This window comes from Fimicolochytrium jonesii, assembly GCF_025526975.1.
Source record: "Fimicolochytrium jonesii strain JEL569 chromosome Unknown EV422scaffold_10, whole genome shotgun sequence".
Taxonomy (NCBI): Eukaryota; Fungi; Chytridiomycota; class Chytridiomycetes; order Spizellomycetales; family Powellomycetaceae; genus Fimicolochytrium; species Fimicolochytrium jonesii.
The window spans coordinates 31,917-46,161 of record NW_026515677.1 but is presented as its reverse complement, the minus strand read 5'-3'; the positions used below and the strand labels follow the sequence as shown (position 1 = coordinate 46,161).

Below are 14,245 nucleotides of genomic sequence, written 5' to 3'. Positions count from 1 at the left end.
GACGGCGATATTTTCGTTGACAATATCCATCAAGAAGAGCAGCTCTCTCTGATCGGCTTTGGGGGAAGCGAGGAAGGAGATAGTGGCCGGTACAAGAGTCCGGTAGGGGGCACTGAACCGTTCACTCTCACACAGGGACCGGCGCAGGCAGCGCCTTCTTGGGGTGGTGAGTGGTGGGGAGGTCCGTCGGAGGCGGAAGGGACCCATTCAGAGTTGGTGCTTTCGTCGCCGTCGTCTCAGACGACAATGTTGTTGTTGCAGAGGACCATGACCATCTGTGTGGTGGGTGTTGATCTCCCAACCAGCGGTCTCTCAACCATCGGGACTCGCACTGCTTTCAGGTTTTTTTTTTTGATATGACTTGCTTGTTCTTGAGATGCGCCGCGTCTTGACTGCGTGGTGGGGTTCCATCCCACAATATTCCTCCGAAGAGGTCTCCCAACCAGCGGGACTCACGCAGCGTTGGTGGTGGTGGGGGATGTCTTGGGCGGCGAAGAGGAGGAGTTTGAGGAGGAAGGCGAGGGCTTCGTCCTCTTCTTCCTCCTTCTCCTAAGGGTGAGGTATGGGGCCGTCTTACGTAAGGAGGGGGGCGTGGGGGGGCGGGGGACACGCAACCTGTGCATGTGCGGTGGGGTTTGAACCCACAAAATTCCTCAAAAGAGGCACCCTACCAATGGGTCTCTACACAGTGCTGGTGGCGGTGGCGGCTGCCTGGGGTGGGGGGGGGGGGGGGGGGGGGGGGGGACGGGCCGGGCGAGGAGGATGGCGAGGGGGAGTGAGCGGTGTCGTCGGCGGGTTCGTCGTCTTCTTCCTCTTCTTCCTCCTTTGACTAAGGGTGAGGTATGATAGTCAGGGTCTGGTACTTGCGCAAAGGTGCCAACGATGATGCGTACCGAGTGCGAATGCACCGAGATCACCTCCTCCTCCTCCGTCTTCACCTTCTTCACCTTCTTCTCCTTCTTCTCCTTCTTCTCTTTCTTCTCTTTCTTTTCCTTCTTCTCATTCCCTGTGTGAGTAGGAAGAAAGGAAGAACGCAGTGAGCCCGTGGAAAGTGAACAAGAAACCAAACACGAAAGCATAGGTTGAGATAGGTTGAGACAGGTTGTGTGCGCCCTCAGTCGCAGCACGTCTAGCGAGTGACCATTTTCATCCAAGACCCCAACCACAAAGGTCTCAGAATGATGGCGTATACATTATAGGGCGACGCTCACCCGTCTCAAAAGACCTCAAACGAAAAGCACGACAGTTCTTCCTTGCCCAACGGTTGTCTCTGACCAGCGAAGCCCTGGGAGGAGAGGTATAGCGGAAAGAAAGATTAGCAAAAGGCCATTGGTCCAAAACCGTTTACATCCCTACGCGACCTCGCAATAGCGCAATACATGATAGCTTACCGAGCCGCCGCCAACCCATCACCACTCCAGCCATGCCGATTCAGCCTTCGAACACAATGATTGTCTGCTCCAACCGATTACACTGCTCCATTATCTCGCGAAGCAACGGAGCACCAGCGCGACGAGCTGCCAGGGTCAGAACAACCACCCCCTTCCCCCCTTCCCCCCCCTTCCCCCTAACCCTTCCTTCTTGAGCGAAGCCAGGGCGTCCGCCTCTCTCGTGTCGCGAATATGGTCGCGAATATGATCCTCCAGGCGTTGCATCACTCCATCAAAGACGTACATCTCCATCATCAGTAAGGGCGTCGCATTGAGTTCGCTGACGGTCGCACGACCATTGCTACTACCCTCTCATACCCTTCTTCTCCAAGCCTCAGAAGTAGCTACAGTCGAGATCGCACGAGCAAGAACACCACCGGCGATGGGCGCATTATCAGCAACACGCTTTAAAGCGGGGCTTTGAGCCAAAGGGCTAGCAGGAGCGAATGCTTGAAGAGCAGCGAGTGTAGCAGCTGCAAGAACCCCAAACTTGCCCTCGTCATAGGGAATTTTCCCGGCCTTGTAGTATCGGGCGTTAATGGAACCATCCCAACGATTGTCCCGGAGATGAGTGATGATCTTCTCAAGCTCTTCGTAATGGCCATTGAAGGGAATCTTGATGTTGGGAATAGCCATTGCGAGGTCTGTTGCCCCCTGGTAGACTGCCTTGAACGCCGCGACTCCGGCAGGGGCACTATTCCAACGCTTGGACAAGGCTCCGGCAATATTCCCATTCTCGCAAGCTTGCTTCCAAAAGTCATCAAGAACCATTGGGTAAATGGCATGCAAGGCTTCATGAGCAACGTATCTCCGAGGGATGCCGGGGTCGACAGTATCTTTCAAACATTTCTTCCAGACATTCTCATACCGAGCCTGCATATCCTCCAACCAATGGTGCCCGCGAACTCTGAACATATAGGCCACTGCCCCTGCGATGTTGGTGAACTCTTTCTGAAGCGTGGTGTAGTCGTTTTGGCGAAAATGGGCAGGCAAGATCGATGTTGGAATTTTCAGGCAACCTGCGGGCTTCCTTGTATTTGACTGAATAAGCGACTGACCAAGCCTTCACGCGCAGCGAAGAAACGAAGAGTTGCGATGCGAGCGACAATGACGTCAGAGAGTGTGGGCTTGACAGACTTAATGTAGCTGAGAAAGTAACCCTTGCCAAACGCCACGGCGGAAGCGGCGTCGGAGGGTTACACCATTCTTGTATATTCCGATGTCACAGTCATCGTCTGGTGATCTTCTGGGATAGGAACGGCGCTAGCGGCGTTACAATCGAGGACAGAACCATGAGACAAATGCAGCTTCCTTCCGAATGGAAGCCCATGCATTTGCGCCCATGGTTCCGGCCTCGATTGTTGATAAGATGGGCAGCGTCCAAGAGTCTTCAGAATCCCCGTACAGGAACCAGGTTTGCTCGTATGTCCTCAGTGCACCGTACTGTGTGTTCGAGTATTCGATGTTGTGAGCCTTTTTTTCACCGGCGATATGATTAGCAAGCACATTCACTCTTCTCTCCATGAGAACGCCCGGCTTCAACATACGTCTTGATCACGCTGGTCATGAGCAGGTTCTTCGGGTGTGGGTGTGGGTGTGGGTGTGGGTGTGGGTTTGAGACGCGGCAGGATCCTCATCCTTTGTTTTAGCACAGTTTTTAAGGTCAGAGGGGTCACATTGAGGCCTTGACCGAAGGAGATGGTATCTGCGACGTGTCGTCGTCGAGGAAGAGAAGGTTTTCCAGCTTCAACACTGATTCAGGCAGTCGGTCATGCTCATGCAGCCAGCGAGACGTCGGCTAGTGTCACCGTAGGTGCGAGGAGTTGGCGAGGTCTTGGCGAGGTCTTCGCTCTGCCGCCAGATATGTTCTCAGTGGAGGTCGGGTAATTTAGCGTTCTGGAGCTCGATGAGCAGGGTCGTTTTCTCGAGCGCTGAACGACGCTTCTCTGTCCTCAACTTGATCTTCTCCACAAACGCACTCAACGCCGACGTGTGCTCCCCGACGTCCAACTCCTCTACTGTAAGCTCGTAACTGTCGACGATGGAGCGCTCGACCCAGTTCAGCCAATCACGAGGCTTGTCGTCCATAACAGACTTAAGGCCCTCGGTGATATTGCTCCGGGTGATGATTCAGAGGCGGCCTTGCACTTTGTTTGCCTCCAATTCGCGGACAGCGTTTGGAAACTCCACTTTCTGGGCGGGGACGTCGCAGCATTTCGGCACGCCGATTTTGGTGCAGGTCTGCACTCTCGAAGTTTCGGCTGTTCTAACCGTCAGGGAAGTGTTTGGTGCAATATGGACGAAAATAACCTTCGGCGATCCTTTGGGCTCACCCTGCGTTCGTTAATCATCAACGTTTCCCAGTATGTCGTCCAAGGTCCTTCGTCCGACGACCACTATGAAAGGGGTCACTAACCGTTTTCAACTGCTCTCTCGATATTGACCACTTTACGCACATCATAGGACTTCAGGCGTTTAACGTTCTGCGCGTCGTCGTCGTCTCTAAAGTCGTCGTCGTCTGCGTCCTCCTCCCTCGCTTCTCCCAGCCGAGCCATGTGCGCCTCGACAACGAGCCATCCTTTAACCTGCTCGAGACCGGTTTCGTCGAACGTGTTTTTGTAGCTAATGAAGGCGCGGATCTTGCCAGTAGAAATCTTCCTCTGCCAGCTCCGCCAGCCTCTCCTGGCGTGTGGTGCGCGGGGCGTTGGGGCCGGGGGGATGGCAGATATCGCTCAGCCGTTGCCTCACTCGGTGGTAGTTCAAATCGACTCGCGGGGGCGGGTCAGGGGCGGGTACATGTTCTACTTATCGTGCCTGGGGATGTTCTCCCTGGTTTCTCCTTTCCAGAAGTGTGGAGATCCCTCGAACTCTCCGCGCGGTTTCTCCGCACAGCACTGTCGCATTCAGACACGCGCATTTTAGAGGCAATTCATCAAGTCCTCCATGGTCCAACGGCTAGGATCCGTCGCTTTCACCGACGTGGCCCGGGTTCGACTCCCGGTGGGGGAGCTCCTGTTTTGTCTCTCCGTTTTTTGTTCGTTGAACTTTTCCACCTCCTCAGAGTATCGTCATACCACCACCGCAACAACGCCAAGCACAGAGACGGAGGAGACAACGCCGCGGCCACCACCACTGTATATGTATATGTACATGTAGGGCCATTTATCGTGTTTGAGGTCTACTACAGTACCACGGCGAGTATGGCGTGGCGTGACCACTTACGAGACGGAAGATCGGCTCTATACGAATACCAGGGCGGTTCTTTGAGGAACCGGAGACTCTTGGGAAAATTCCCGTGAGGCGCCGTTGAACCTGCTTTGCACCCTCTGCATTGCTATGGGCAAAGATATCATCGAAAAGCGCGAATGTGAACATACTCGCCAGTGATGGAGGTGGCCTTTCCGTTTTGGTTAAGATCCATCTCCGCCGTCGGCGAAAGAGGCCCATGTAATGAGAGATCGTTGCATAATGACGCCTAACCTTCAAATGTGTGTTTGTAAGAAAATACATGAATGGAGAAGTCTACAAGTACGCCGCGCATATCGTAGGACTCTATGCAAAAGTCCTTGAGGTGTAACCGCTGAAGATGCCAATCTTTTACGCCAATGCACCTGCAGCTAAACGTTTTGTCGCTTCATTGCTTTTGGCACCAGCATCCAGCCCGTGTCGAGCATGTCGTTCTCCCTTGCGTCTCGCATGACATCGATGCTGGCACGTTAGACTTCATCCGCGCCATCGAAGGCTTGCTCCAGGCCTCGCTGTCGCCGAGACTGCGAATCGTTTCGATGTACCAAGCCGTCATGTCCGTGATGGAATCCTGCGGGAAGACGTTCCGGATGAAGTCAAAGTTCATTACGAGCCTGCCGGCGTCGTCTTCTGCAACCTGGTGGCGTAAAAGTAGACTACGAGTCAGTGACAATCGCGGCATATGCCTGGTATTATGACGGGCGTCCTTACCTGATGGTCCAGCTCCATGCCGGCGGTAGCGTGATTGTGGTATGTAACGTTCTCCTCGACGAGAGGCTCAAACAGGAACATGCGGTCTTGAGAGTCCATTTTCTTCAGCTTGCGCACCAAGGGGAACTTGCTCTCGAATGTCACGGGAGAGTAAGTCTTGTGGGGGGTATCACGTCGTTTGTTCAGTTCGGCCGTAACTGAAGTGTTGGAAAGTCGATTGAGATCAGCTAGAGTTTTGCAGCAGCGACGGTCGAGAATCATCCACCTACCCTGTGTCGCAGTGACGAGGCTCGAATGCGCAAGATCCTCCAACACCATCTTCTGAACCCTCCTAGCCCTCTGCACCAACATCTCCCCACCATCCCTAAAGTCCATCTCCGCAAGCATCGCAGCGTCGAAATTGCCAACGATATCATCAACCTCATCGTGAATGCCACGAACGCGGTCCTGAAATTTCACATTGAAGCAGAAATGGTTTTGGCCGGACTGCATGCTCAACATCTCGGCGAATACCACCATGAGCACGGTTGACGGCTCTAGACCCCGTGAGGTGATCTGGTGGCGAACTGCTGCCCATCGAGCGCTGTCGATCCGGTGGAGTTGGTTGCGGAATCCGGGATGTTGGACAGTCATGGTCGCACCGTTCTTGTGAGGAAGTCTCAAGGGGCCGGGAAGCGTGTCGAGTCGCGAGAACCAGTATGCTCTTTCCTTTCGGGCGATGTCCGAGTCTGCCTGTCGGGCTGCGATGATGCGGGTGTACTCGGCGTAGGAGAAGTCTGGTCCGCTAGGGATGGCGTACGGGCCTTCGTAGTAGCCGATGGCGAGCTGACGCGAGAGTAGGAGCATGGATTGTGAATCCATCAATAGTGAGTCTACAAGGAAAATGGGCGACGATATTAGCTGTCAGCGTCCTTTCGAAGCATGACAATGTGCTGGAAATCTCATTTACCAGCATCAAAGACCAGAATAGTCTCGTTATGCGCCACCTCAACCACAGCCAAGAAGAACAACCACCCATCCTCTCCACCCCCAGCACTCTTCCGGTCCTCCCGGATCTCCTCCAACACCCTCTTAACCTCAAATTCCGATTTCCCATGCATATGTTGCTTCCGAATGCGATACGGTCCGGCAGACTGGTCAACAAAGTACTGCCCGTCCGCGGAAATCTTGGCCTTGAGCATCGGGTGTCGCTCGATCAGTGCGTTCATGGCGTCCTCTAGTTTGGAAACGTCGATGTGGTGCGGGATCATTTTCTCGTGGTACGTGTGGGATCGAATCGCCCCTTTGGGGAGGTGGATGCCGTCAAGATATGTCTGGCAGAGGTTGAGGAGTGGAAAGCGAGCGGTGCGGGCGGGAACGTCGTGAGAGCGGTCAGTTGCGGGATGCCAGTGATGGGTGGTGATGAAATGGTCGCTTCGGACCAGAGCGGCCTCGTCGAGAAGGTGCTGTTCGATGATACTGCTAAACTCCGCGATCGTGTGTTTACCACTGAGCGGTAGGCTCAGGCTACCAAAGACGAGGGAGATCTCGCGGCGCAGAACGTGCATCAGTTCTTCGTCGGAGGTGTCAATCACGTCCTTGATGGTCGGGTCAATGGAGTGTATGATGGTGTGCACTTTCCCAGGAATAGCAGTCTTGCGACCGCAGAGCAATTTCTGAATATTGCTTTCCGCCGAAACGCCACGGGTGTACGCAAACTGGGTCAATCCAGACGAAGCAAAAACGCCGCGCCATGCGTCTGTCGAGATCAGGGGGTAGTTGCGCTCATCGGTGTCAAAGTTCCACCACTTTCGCTGTAAACCGAACACGAGGTCCAGCCAGAACGGCGCTTGGATGAGTTCCGAGAGGATGAGAACCCCGTTGCAGGTGAGGAGTTTGGAGATGTTCCCTACTGCTCTGTTGAGGTTTTGAGCGGCGTGGACGCCGTTCACCGCGATGACGATGTCGAAGCTTTCGATCGCAATGCCCTGTTCCTCTGGATCTTGATCACAGTCAAACACCTTGCAATCAACGAAATCATACATGTCCAACGTCTTCTGCGCCTTCGCAAACCACGACCGCGAAACGTCGGTGAACGTATACTCGACCTTTCGTCCAAGTTTCGCCAGAGTGGGAATCATCATTTGAGCAGCTCCGCCAACTCCGCCGCCGACTTCCAGGATACGCACCGGTCGACGCGCCGCTTCCGTGTCAAACACACGGAATAGCGCCGGCAGCAGGTCGTTGAGCTGCTTCATGGTGGTAGCAAACATCGGAGACCCGGTGTAAAGCGAGTGCATCAGGTGCGATGTCTCGAAGTCATCGAAGAAAATCTCGCGTGAGTTGACCTTGCCCGTCAGACAGTCTGCAAAAACGCTGCCGGTCTTGGCCATCAATCTCGTGTCTTGCGAATACTCCGGATAGCGGTCCAACAATGTGTCAAGCAGCTCGTCCGATTGCGGGATGCCGGACAAGTCCAAATGACTGCGAACGTACTCGTTGCGATCCTCATCGAACTTGACAACACCAACCTCCGCAAGAGCCCACCAAAGCCGACCCATCAAACGCGAATGCTCCGGAAGGACATTGTGCAGGTGGCCCACGCTTGCTCCATGTCGCATGTGCGGGAGGTCGCACCCGAGCTTGGCGAACGCGTCCGTAACGTAGCGGATGAAGAGCTGGTCCTGCAGGACTTCGACAGTGTCACAGTACCCGGCAAATCCAGTCTCTTCAGCGAACTTCGAGAACTTGGCCGAGACTTTGTCCATCGCGTGGTGAATGTCGGGGATGTAGCGAGACACCATGGTCGATGTGATGTGGTGGTGCGGGGCCGCATTGATCCTTGGTTTGCGCGCGGCCGGAATACGATGGACGTGGTTTCGGTCATGCGTCTGAAAAACGTTCCGCGTGGCTTCGACTGCCACCTCGCAAAAGCCCAGGCGCTCGTCTACGTGTCTGCAAAGCGCGTGCAGGGTAGGATTGTCGACGAAGAATGAGAGGCCGATATCTACATGTAAGCGTTTCAAGATGGCTTCGCGGATCTCGATCAGCATGACGGCGTCCATGCCGAGTTCGGCTAGGGCGCAGTCTTGCTGGAGAAGGTGGGCTACGCTCATTCCCAACGCGTCGGCCACGATGCTTTTGACTGTGGGCGCGGTGGAGCTATAAGAAGTCCGACATGCCATAGGGGCGGCGGTTTTGACGCTTCTGGTGCTTGCCGTCGCAGACGACACGGTGGTCTTCGCATGACCATTCAGATGTGCCAAGAGGCCGCTGATGGTGGGATAGTCGGTGAAGGCGGAGGTGCCGAGTTCGCAGGAGACCAATTTCCGCAGCTTACTCTGAATTTCGATTGTCATCAACGGATCCAGTCCCCAGTCTACCAGGTTATCGTCGTCTTTCAACTCCGTCGAATCAACTCCAAGTGATTCGGCGATAATCGTCTTGAGAAGAGAGATGGTGACGGTCGAGCGCTGACTGATGCCCGACGAACTAACGCTCTGACGGCTACTGACAGGAGACTGTCCTTTAGTTGGTGTTACACTAACAGAAGCCATAGCAGACTGTGTAGCCGACCAAGACCGGGAGTCATTCGCGATCGAGACCGTGCGGCTGCGTAGGGGAGAAGGCGAGAGCTGAGGCGTCGCGGGCGGGGACGGAAAACGGAGACTGTCCATGACGGATCTCGGAATTTCTTTGGGCATCTCCTTCACTGCTGACGTGTGCATTGCGAGGGATGAGCTCAGGAGTGTTGTAAGGACACTCCGTTGCAAGCACCTGAACGAGATGCCAGACATGACCGCGACGAGATTTTCGTTCAAGTCGAAGATGTAAATCTTGGCTACCTTCTCTCTTGCTGATTTATCCTCGAGCATGAAGAAGGCGTAGTACTCCGCGGTCGGGTCCATGCCGCCTTGCAGGAACATGACTTCCTTGATCCCATTCAGGAAGCGCACCTCGGTTTTGGGGCACGAGGAATGTCCATTGGCGAGGAAGATCGCACCCTGCAGGAAGGTGTCCTGCAAAACCGGGTGCACGACGTACTTTTCGCTGCCAGCCGAGAGCGGCAAATCCACCGAAATGCGCGCAGAACCTTTCTGCCCGCTCGCGGACAATTCGACGCGCTTCAGTCCTTGATACATCGGGGTATAGGCGAGAACGCGATCGAACACGCGATAGATCTCCGAGCGGCGTATGATGTCCGCATCCGCCGATATCTGCATGCGATTGAGTTGGCCGCGGATATCATTTTCCTTGACGTCTCGCTCGATTTGCTTCCGCACAATGCCCACGGCTTGGAGCTCAACTACGCCTTCCGCATGCTTGACGAACACTGAAGGGTTGGCATCCGAATAGGATGTGACGCAGAAAGCGTACGCCGCATTTCTTTGCTCCATTTCGATCCTAATGGTGATCGCACTGTATTTGTGTCGGACGAGGGGATGAATCAGCTCCAGGTCTCGGACGGCAAACGCGGTATCGAAGTTTGCTTTGTCGATAGCACAAGCGCTCGCCATGGCAAGCTCGCAGTACACTGAGGCCGGGCACACTGCGAAATCTTCGAGTCGGTGTCCATCGATGTACTTGGCAATGGCGAGTGTCGGGAGGTCAAAGATCGCTACATGACCATTGGCATGGGCGGGCATTTGGACCACACGATGAAGCAGATCAAATAAATCGGGCAAATGCTGGATAGTGGTTCTTGTAAGCTGGATGCTTGCGTGTTCGGCAGCCAACTTCCCGGCTTGTGCCTTTTCGAAAAGCAGGCACGCCGAATGCTGGAACGGCACGTCCTTGAAATCGATCCAGCACCTCACACGGTCGAACGCATAGGAGGGCAGGTTCACGACCTTCCGCTGGACTCGGTCGACGTACAGCGCGTCCCAGTCGAGGTCGACGCCCTGCAGGTATAAATGCTTGAGGGCGCCAGTGAAGTGGGCCCAATCGCTACCTTGGCGGCGTACGGTGGCAAGAGCCTGCTGCTCGGTGAAGGGCGAACCGCGAGCCGCGGCAATCTTCTTGATCATTGGAAGGAAACCAGACGGACCCATCTCAATAAAGACAGGGGGTTGCTCGGCATTAGCATCCAGGATGGAATCCACAGCTTGCTCAAAACGAACGACCTTGCGCATCTGGTCGCAGAAGTAGTCGGCGTCCAAGGTTGCCACTCTTCCGCCGGTCACGTTCGACATGAATGCAATGGTAGGCGCGCGATATTCGATCTTTGCCGCTACACATCGGAACTCATCCAGCATAGGCTCAACGAAGCGCGAGTTGAACGGAAAGGCGACATCTGACCATTTGGTGGCAATGCCCCTTGTCTTGCACTTCTCTTCCAGCACGCGGAGATGGGCCGTTTCGCCCGCGACGACGACATCTTCGGGCGAGTTTTGGCATGCGATCTCAGGAACAGTGGAGGAACAGATGTTTGGAAACGCCGAGTGGATCAGCGTCTTGACGTGCGAAGCTGAATCACTGATGGTCAACATGTGCTTGTGGTAGTGCATCCGCTCCAAAAGGCTACAGCGAGCGATAATAAGATGGACGGCACTCTTGACGGTGATACAGCCCGCTACGACAGCTGCGACATATTCACCGAGGCCGTGCCCGAGTACAAACTAGAATCCAAGTTTTAGGAGGTGCGGCGCTTTCCAATTACAGATACCAGCACTCCAACTTACCTCAGGACGGACGCCCATGCTCGACCACATCTTAGCGAGACCATACTGCACCGCGAAGACAGCCAGCTGGGTGTCCTGCAGGCTAAGCGACGGAGAGTGGCATGCAAAGACAACATCGTGGATCGAGCATCCCTGTTCCTTTTGAATCAAGGCGTCACATTCATTGAACGCGTTGCGAAACGTCGAAAAAGTTGTGTACAGCTCCTTGCACATGTTGAGATAGAAGCATTCCTGGTCAGGGAAGACGAATACGATCTTACGCGGCTGAATATGAGAGGGTTGGGGCACTAAGGATCAGTTTCGAGAACAGAGCGATGCAAACAAAACGTGAAGCACGAACCTGGTTCCTAAAGGCCGCAGTGTCACAATTAGGAGCTTCCAACGCCGCCAGAAGCGCATCAGGGCTCGAGCCCGTCACCGCCAGGCGATATCCGTAGTGGTTCCTCCTCGCTGAGGCCGTGTATGCAATATCGCTGATGTCCTGCCTAGCGCTCTTCAGGAACTTGCAGTATCGGCTGCGCAGGTTCTGCAGCGACGTTGTACTCTTTGCAGACAACGTGAGGACGTGGACGGCCGGCCCACAAGAGTCCTGCTGACGCTGCTGCGTGTTGTCGAAAGACTCGATAACCACGCTGCAGTTCGATCCGCCAACACCGTAGTTGTTGACGACGGCAGTTCGGGATGTGGAAGAAACCCACGGAGTCAGCTTTTTCGGGATAACCATGTTGAATGTCTTCAAGTGGTCGATCTCGGGATTCAAGTTGTGTAGATGGATATGCGGAGGAATGGCACGGTGCTGCATCATGAGCAGTACTTTGATGAAGGAGGCGGGTCCCGAGGCCTAATGTGCGGATGAGAGATATCAGAAACCATGAACCCGGCGCTTACGCACTTGGCGTAAAGGAATCCACTTACCGACTCCGCATGTCCAACGTTCGGCTTAACCGACGCCACATAGAGCGGATTGTCATGCATTCGGTTCACACCGAACACCTGCTGGAGCGCAGCCATCTCGGCTGCATCGCCGGTTTGGGTTGCGCCACCATGAGCCTCAACGTACGTAACGTGTTGTGTGCGCACGCCCGCTTTGGCCATCACGGTGTCGAGAAGATCTTTTTGCGTCTCGGCGTGCGGGGACGTGATCGAGCTCGCCGGACCGCTTTGATTGACGGCGCTACCGGTGAGGACGCCGATGATCTGTCGGGTATGGAGCGATGATGTATGAGTAAGCAGGTCCACAATAGTGATGTTGGTTGCACTCGTGGTGCATACTATCATCGAAACTTACATTGTCACGGTCGGCGATGGCATCACTCAATCGTTTAAGTACAACAATCCCACATCCCTCGCCGCGACAGTACCCGTCGGCAGCTGCATCAAACGGCTTGGACCCTCCAGTCGCGGAGAGCATCGAGGCGCGGGAAAGACCCACGTACATGTGCGGGCTCGTGATCATGTTCACCCCTCCCGCAACAGCGGCCTTGCAATCCCCATGAATGATGGCTTGACAAGCTTGATGGATGGCGACGAGGCCCGACGAGCCTGCGGTGTCAACAGTGATGCTCGGACCGGACCAACCGAATGCGTGGCTGATGCGGGTGCTCACGAAGGATTTGCCGGTTCCCGTCGTGTAGTAAGGGCCGATGCCGCTGTGGGAGTTCTGCGGTGGAAGAAGTATTAGCGACGACTTGGATTATCGTTGCCTTGCAACGACCTGCACATCCGAGGACGAAACCGAACTCACCGCCGCATAATCACAATTGGTAACACCAACATAAGCCCCAAAACTCTTCCTCATCATCGCCGGCGTCTTGTCCGCCACATATCCCGCACTGTCCAAAGCCTCATACGCAACCTCGAGCACGACGCGCTGCTGCGGGTCGGTCTCGGCGGCCTCGCGAGGGCTCATTTTGAAGAAACGGGGGTCGAAATCTTCGCCATGCTTGAGGAAACCGCCAACGGAAGTACTCAAGGTGTTGGGGTCGGTGCGGGTGGCGGAGAAGTGGTGGGTGTAGTCGAAGCGGGAGGCAGGAATCTGGGGATGTGGGATGGTTAGGCAAATGGTCAACAAGCGACGATGGCGTGGCGGATCGAGGTTGGCACGATGAGCTCACCTCGGTGATCATATCCATGCCTTGGGAGATAGCCTCCCAGAACTCATCGACGCCTTCAACTCCTGCGAAGCGGCTATGAAGGGAAGAAGCGCAGAAAGCCGAGAGCGAGAGATCAGTTGGCCAACGCTTAGACATCTGACACATTCATGTACTAACCAACTCATGCCTACAACGGCGATCTTCTTACTGTTGTCCATGTTTGATGCTTGGTTATGTGTAATGGATTTCTTGTAATGTTTGTTCTCAGTATGCGATGTGATGCCAGATTTCTTGATATGTTTGTAGTGCGAACGGAATGTGAGAATGGATGAACGTCTTGCTTTGGTGTCAAGGTCGGGTATCAACGACGAGCGTTTGAAAAAGATTCTTGATGACGACCAAACGTCCTGCTTATACGGGAGCCGAGGGGCTCGAGGCAGCCCCCCTGCCTTTTTATACCCATCCCTGACCTCGGACGGAAAACGGACCAGGGCGATGCGAGGCGGCAGGCTCGGTGGTGCTCACCCGATCTCATCTAATCATCCCCGGCAGCAGGGTGCCCTTCAGCATGCACGTTTGCATCGGGATGGGCTGGCACGAGCACAAAACAGAGGGCGGGTGCGTTTTGGAAAAGGGCGGCAACGGACAAGAGGCGTGGAGACCCGAGCAAGCGTACGGGAGTGTGTTGAATGTGTGTATGGATGTTGACGTTTTGAGCGGGCCAGCTGCATCTTGGGCGAGCACATCGCATGCAGGACATCGGAAAGGCCCGCCTTCGGGTTGTCTGTCGTCCCGCCAGATAGGGAGTCACGGAACGCAGCCTATGTTTTCGGTTTTCCCTCCCTAATGCCCGAAAACTCCAGGACCCCAAGCCATCCTGCAGTTGGGCTTTCAGAGACGTGGCGTGGCGGCTCATCACACTGATGCATCCAATGGTTCACAACTCGATGCCTGCATGCTGTCGCCGTACAACGTCGTTGTGTCGTGGAAAGCCACTTTCCGAAACGACGACCCTGACGACCTGCCAACAATCGGCTTCCCGCTCAAGTCGGGCCCTGAGCTTGGGATGGATCAGTCTCTTCCCGCCGCGAAAGCATAGCAGTCG

General features: G+C 55.0%; 3 protein-coding genes and 1 non-coding gene across 4 annotated transcripts; 1 reads left to right on the top strand and 3 right to left on the bottom strand.

Moving 5' to 3' along the window:
- Window positions 1–452: 452 nt before the first annotated feature.
- On the bottom strand, window positions 453–2,201 carry EV422DRAFT_505979 (uncharacterized protein; the record flags this gene model as incomplete). The annotated part of the gene is made up of 6 exons (XM_053068525.1): window positions 453–572; window positions 894–1,006; window positions 1,212–1,285; window positions 1,392–1,436; window positions 1,573–1,676; window positions 1,749–2,201. The coding sequence occupies 6 exons, from the start codon at window positions 2,199–2,201 to the stop codon at window positions 453–455; spliced, it is 909 nt and encodes a 302-aa protein (XP_052925834.1).
- A 2,166-nt stretch (window positions 2,202–4,367) lies between these two features.
- Window positions 4,368–4,439, top strand: EV422DRAFT_t76. Its single transcript has one exon. It is a non-coding gene; the product is annotated as a tRNA-Glu (tRNA).
- Window positions 4,440–5,139: 700 nt separating this feature from the next.
- EV422DRAFT_35426 (uncharacterized protein) lies at window positions 5,140–6,518 on the bottom strand. Its single transcript, XM_053066579.1, has 2 exons — window positions 5,657–6,518; window positions 5,140–5,584 (listed from the first exon to the last, which is right to left on the bottom strand). The coding sequence occupies exons 1-2, from the start codon at window positions 6,246–6,248 to the stop codon at window positions 5,340–5,342; spliced, it is 837 nt and encodes a 278-aa protein (XP_052925833.1). The 5' UTR covers window positions 6,249–6,518; the 3' UTR covers window positions 5,140–5,339.
- EV422DRAFT_35533 (uncharacterized protein) lies at window positions 6,278–13,490 on the bottom strand. Its single transcript, XM_053066588.1, has 7 exons — window positions 13,162–13,490; window positions 12,792–13,082; window positions 12,336–12,734; window positions 11,963–12,244; window positions 11,388–11,888; window positions 11,048–11,311; window positions 6,278–10,984 (listed from the first exon to the last, which is right to left on the bottom strand). The coding sequence occupies exons 1-7, from the start codon at window positions 13,303–13,305 to the stop codon at window positions 6,329–6,331; spliced, it is 6,537 nt and encodes a 2,178-aa protein (XP_052925832.1). The 5' UTR covers window positions 13,306–13,490; the 3' UTR covers window positions 6,278–6,328.
- Window positions 13,491–14,245: the final 755 nt, after the last annotated feature.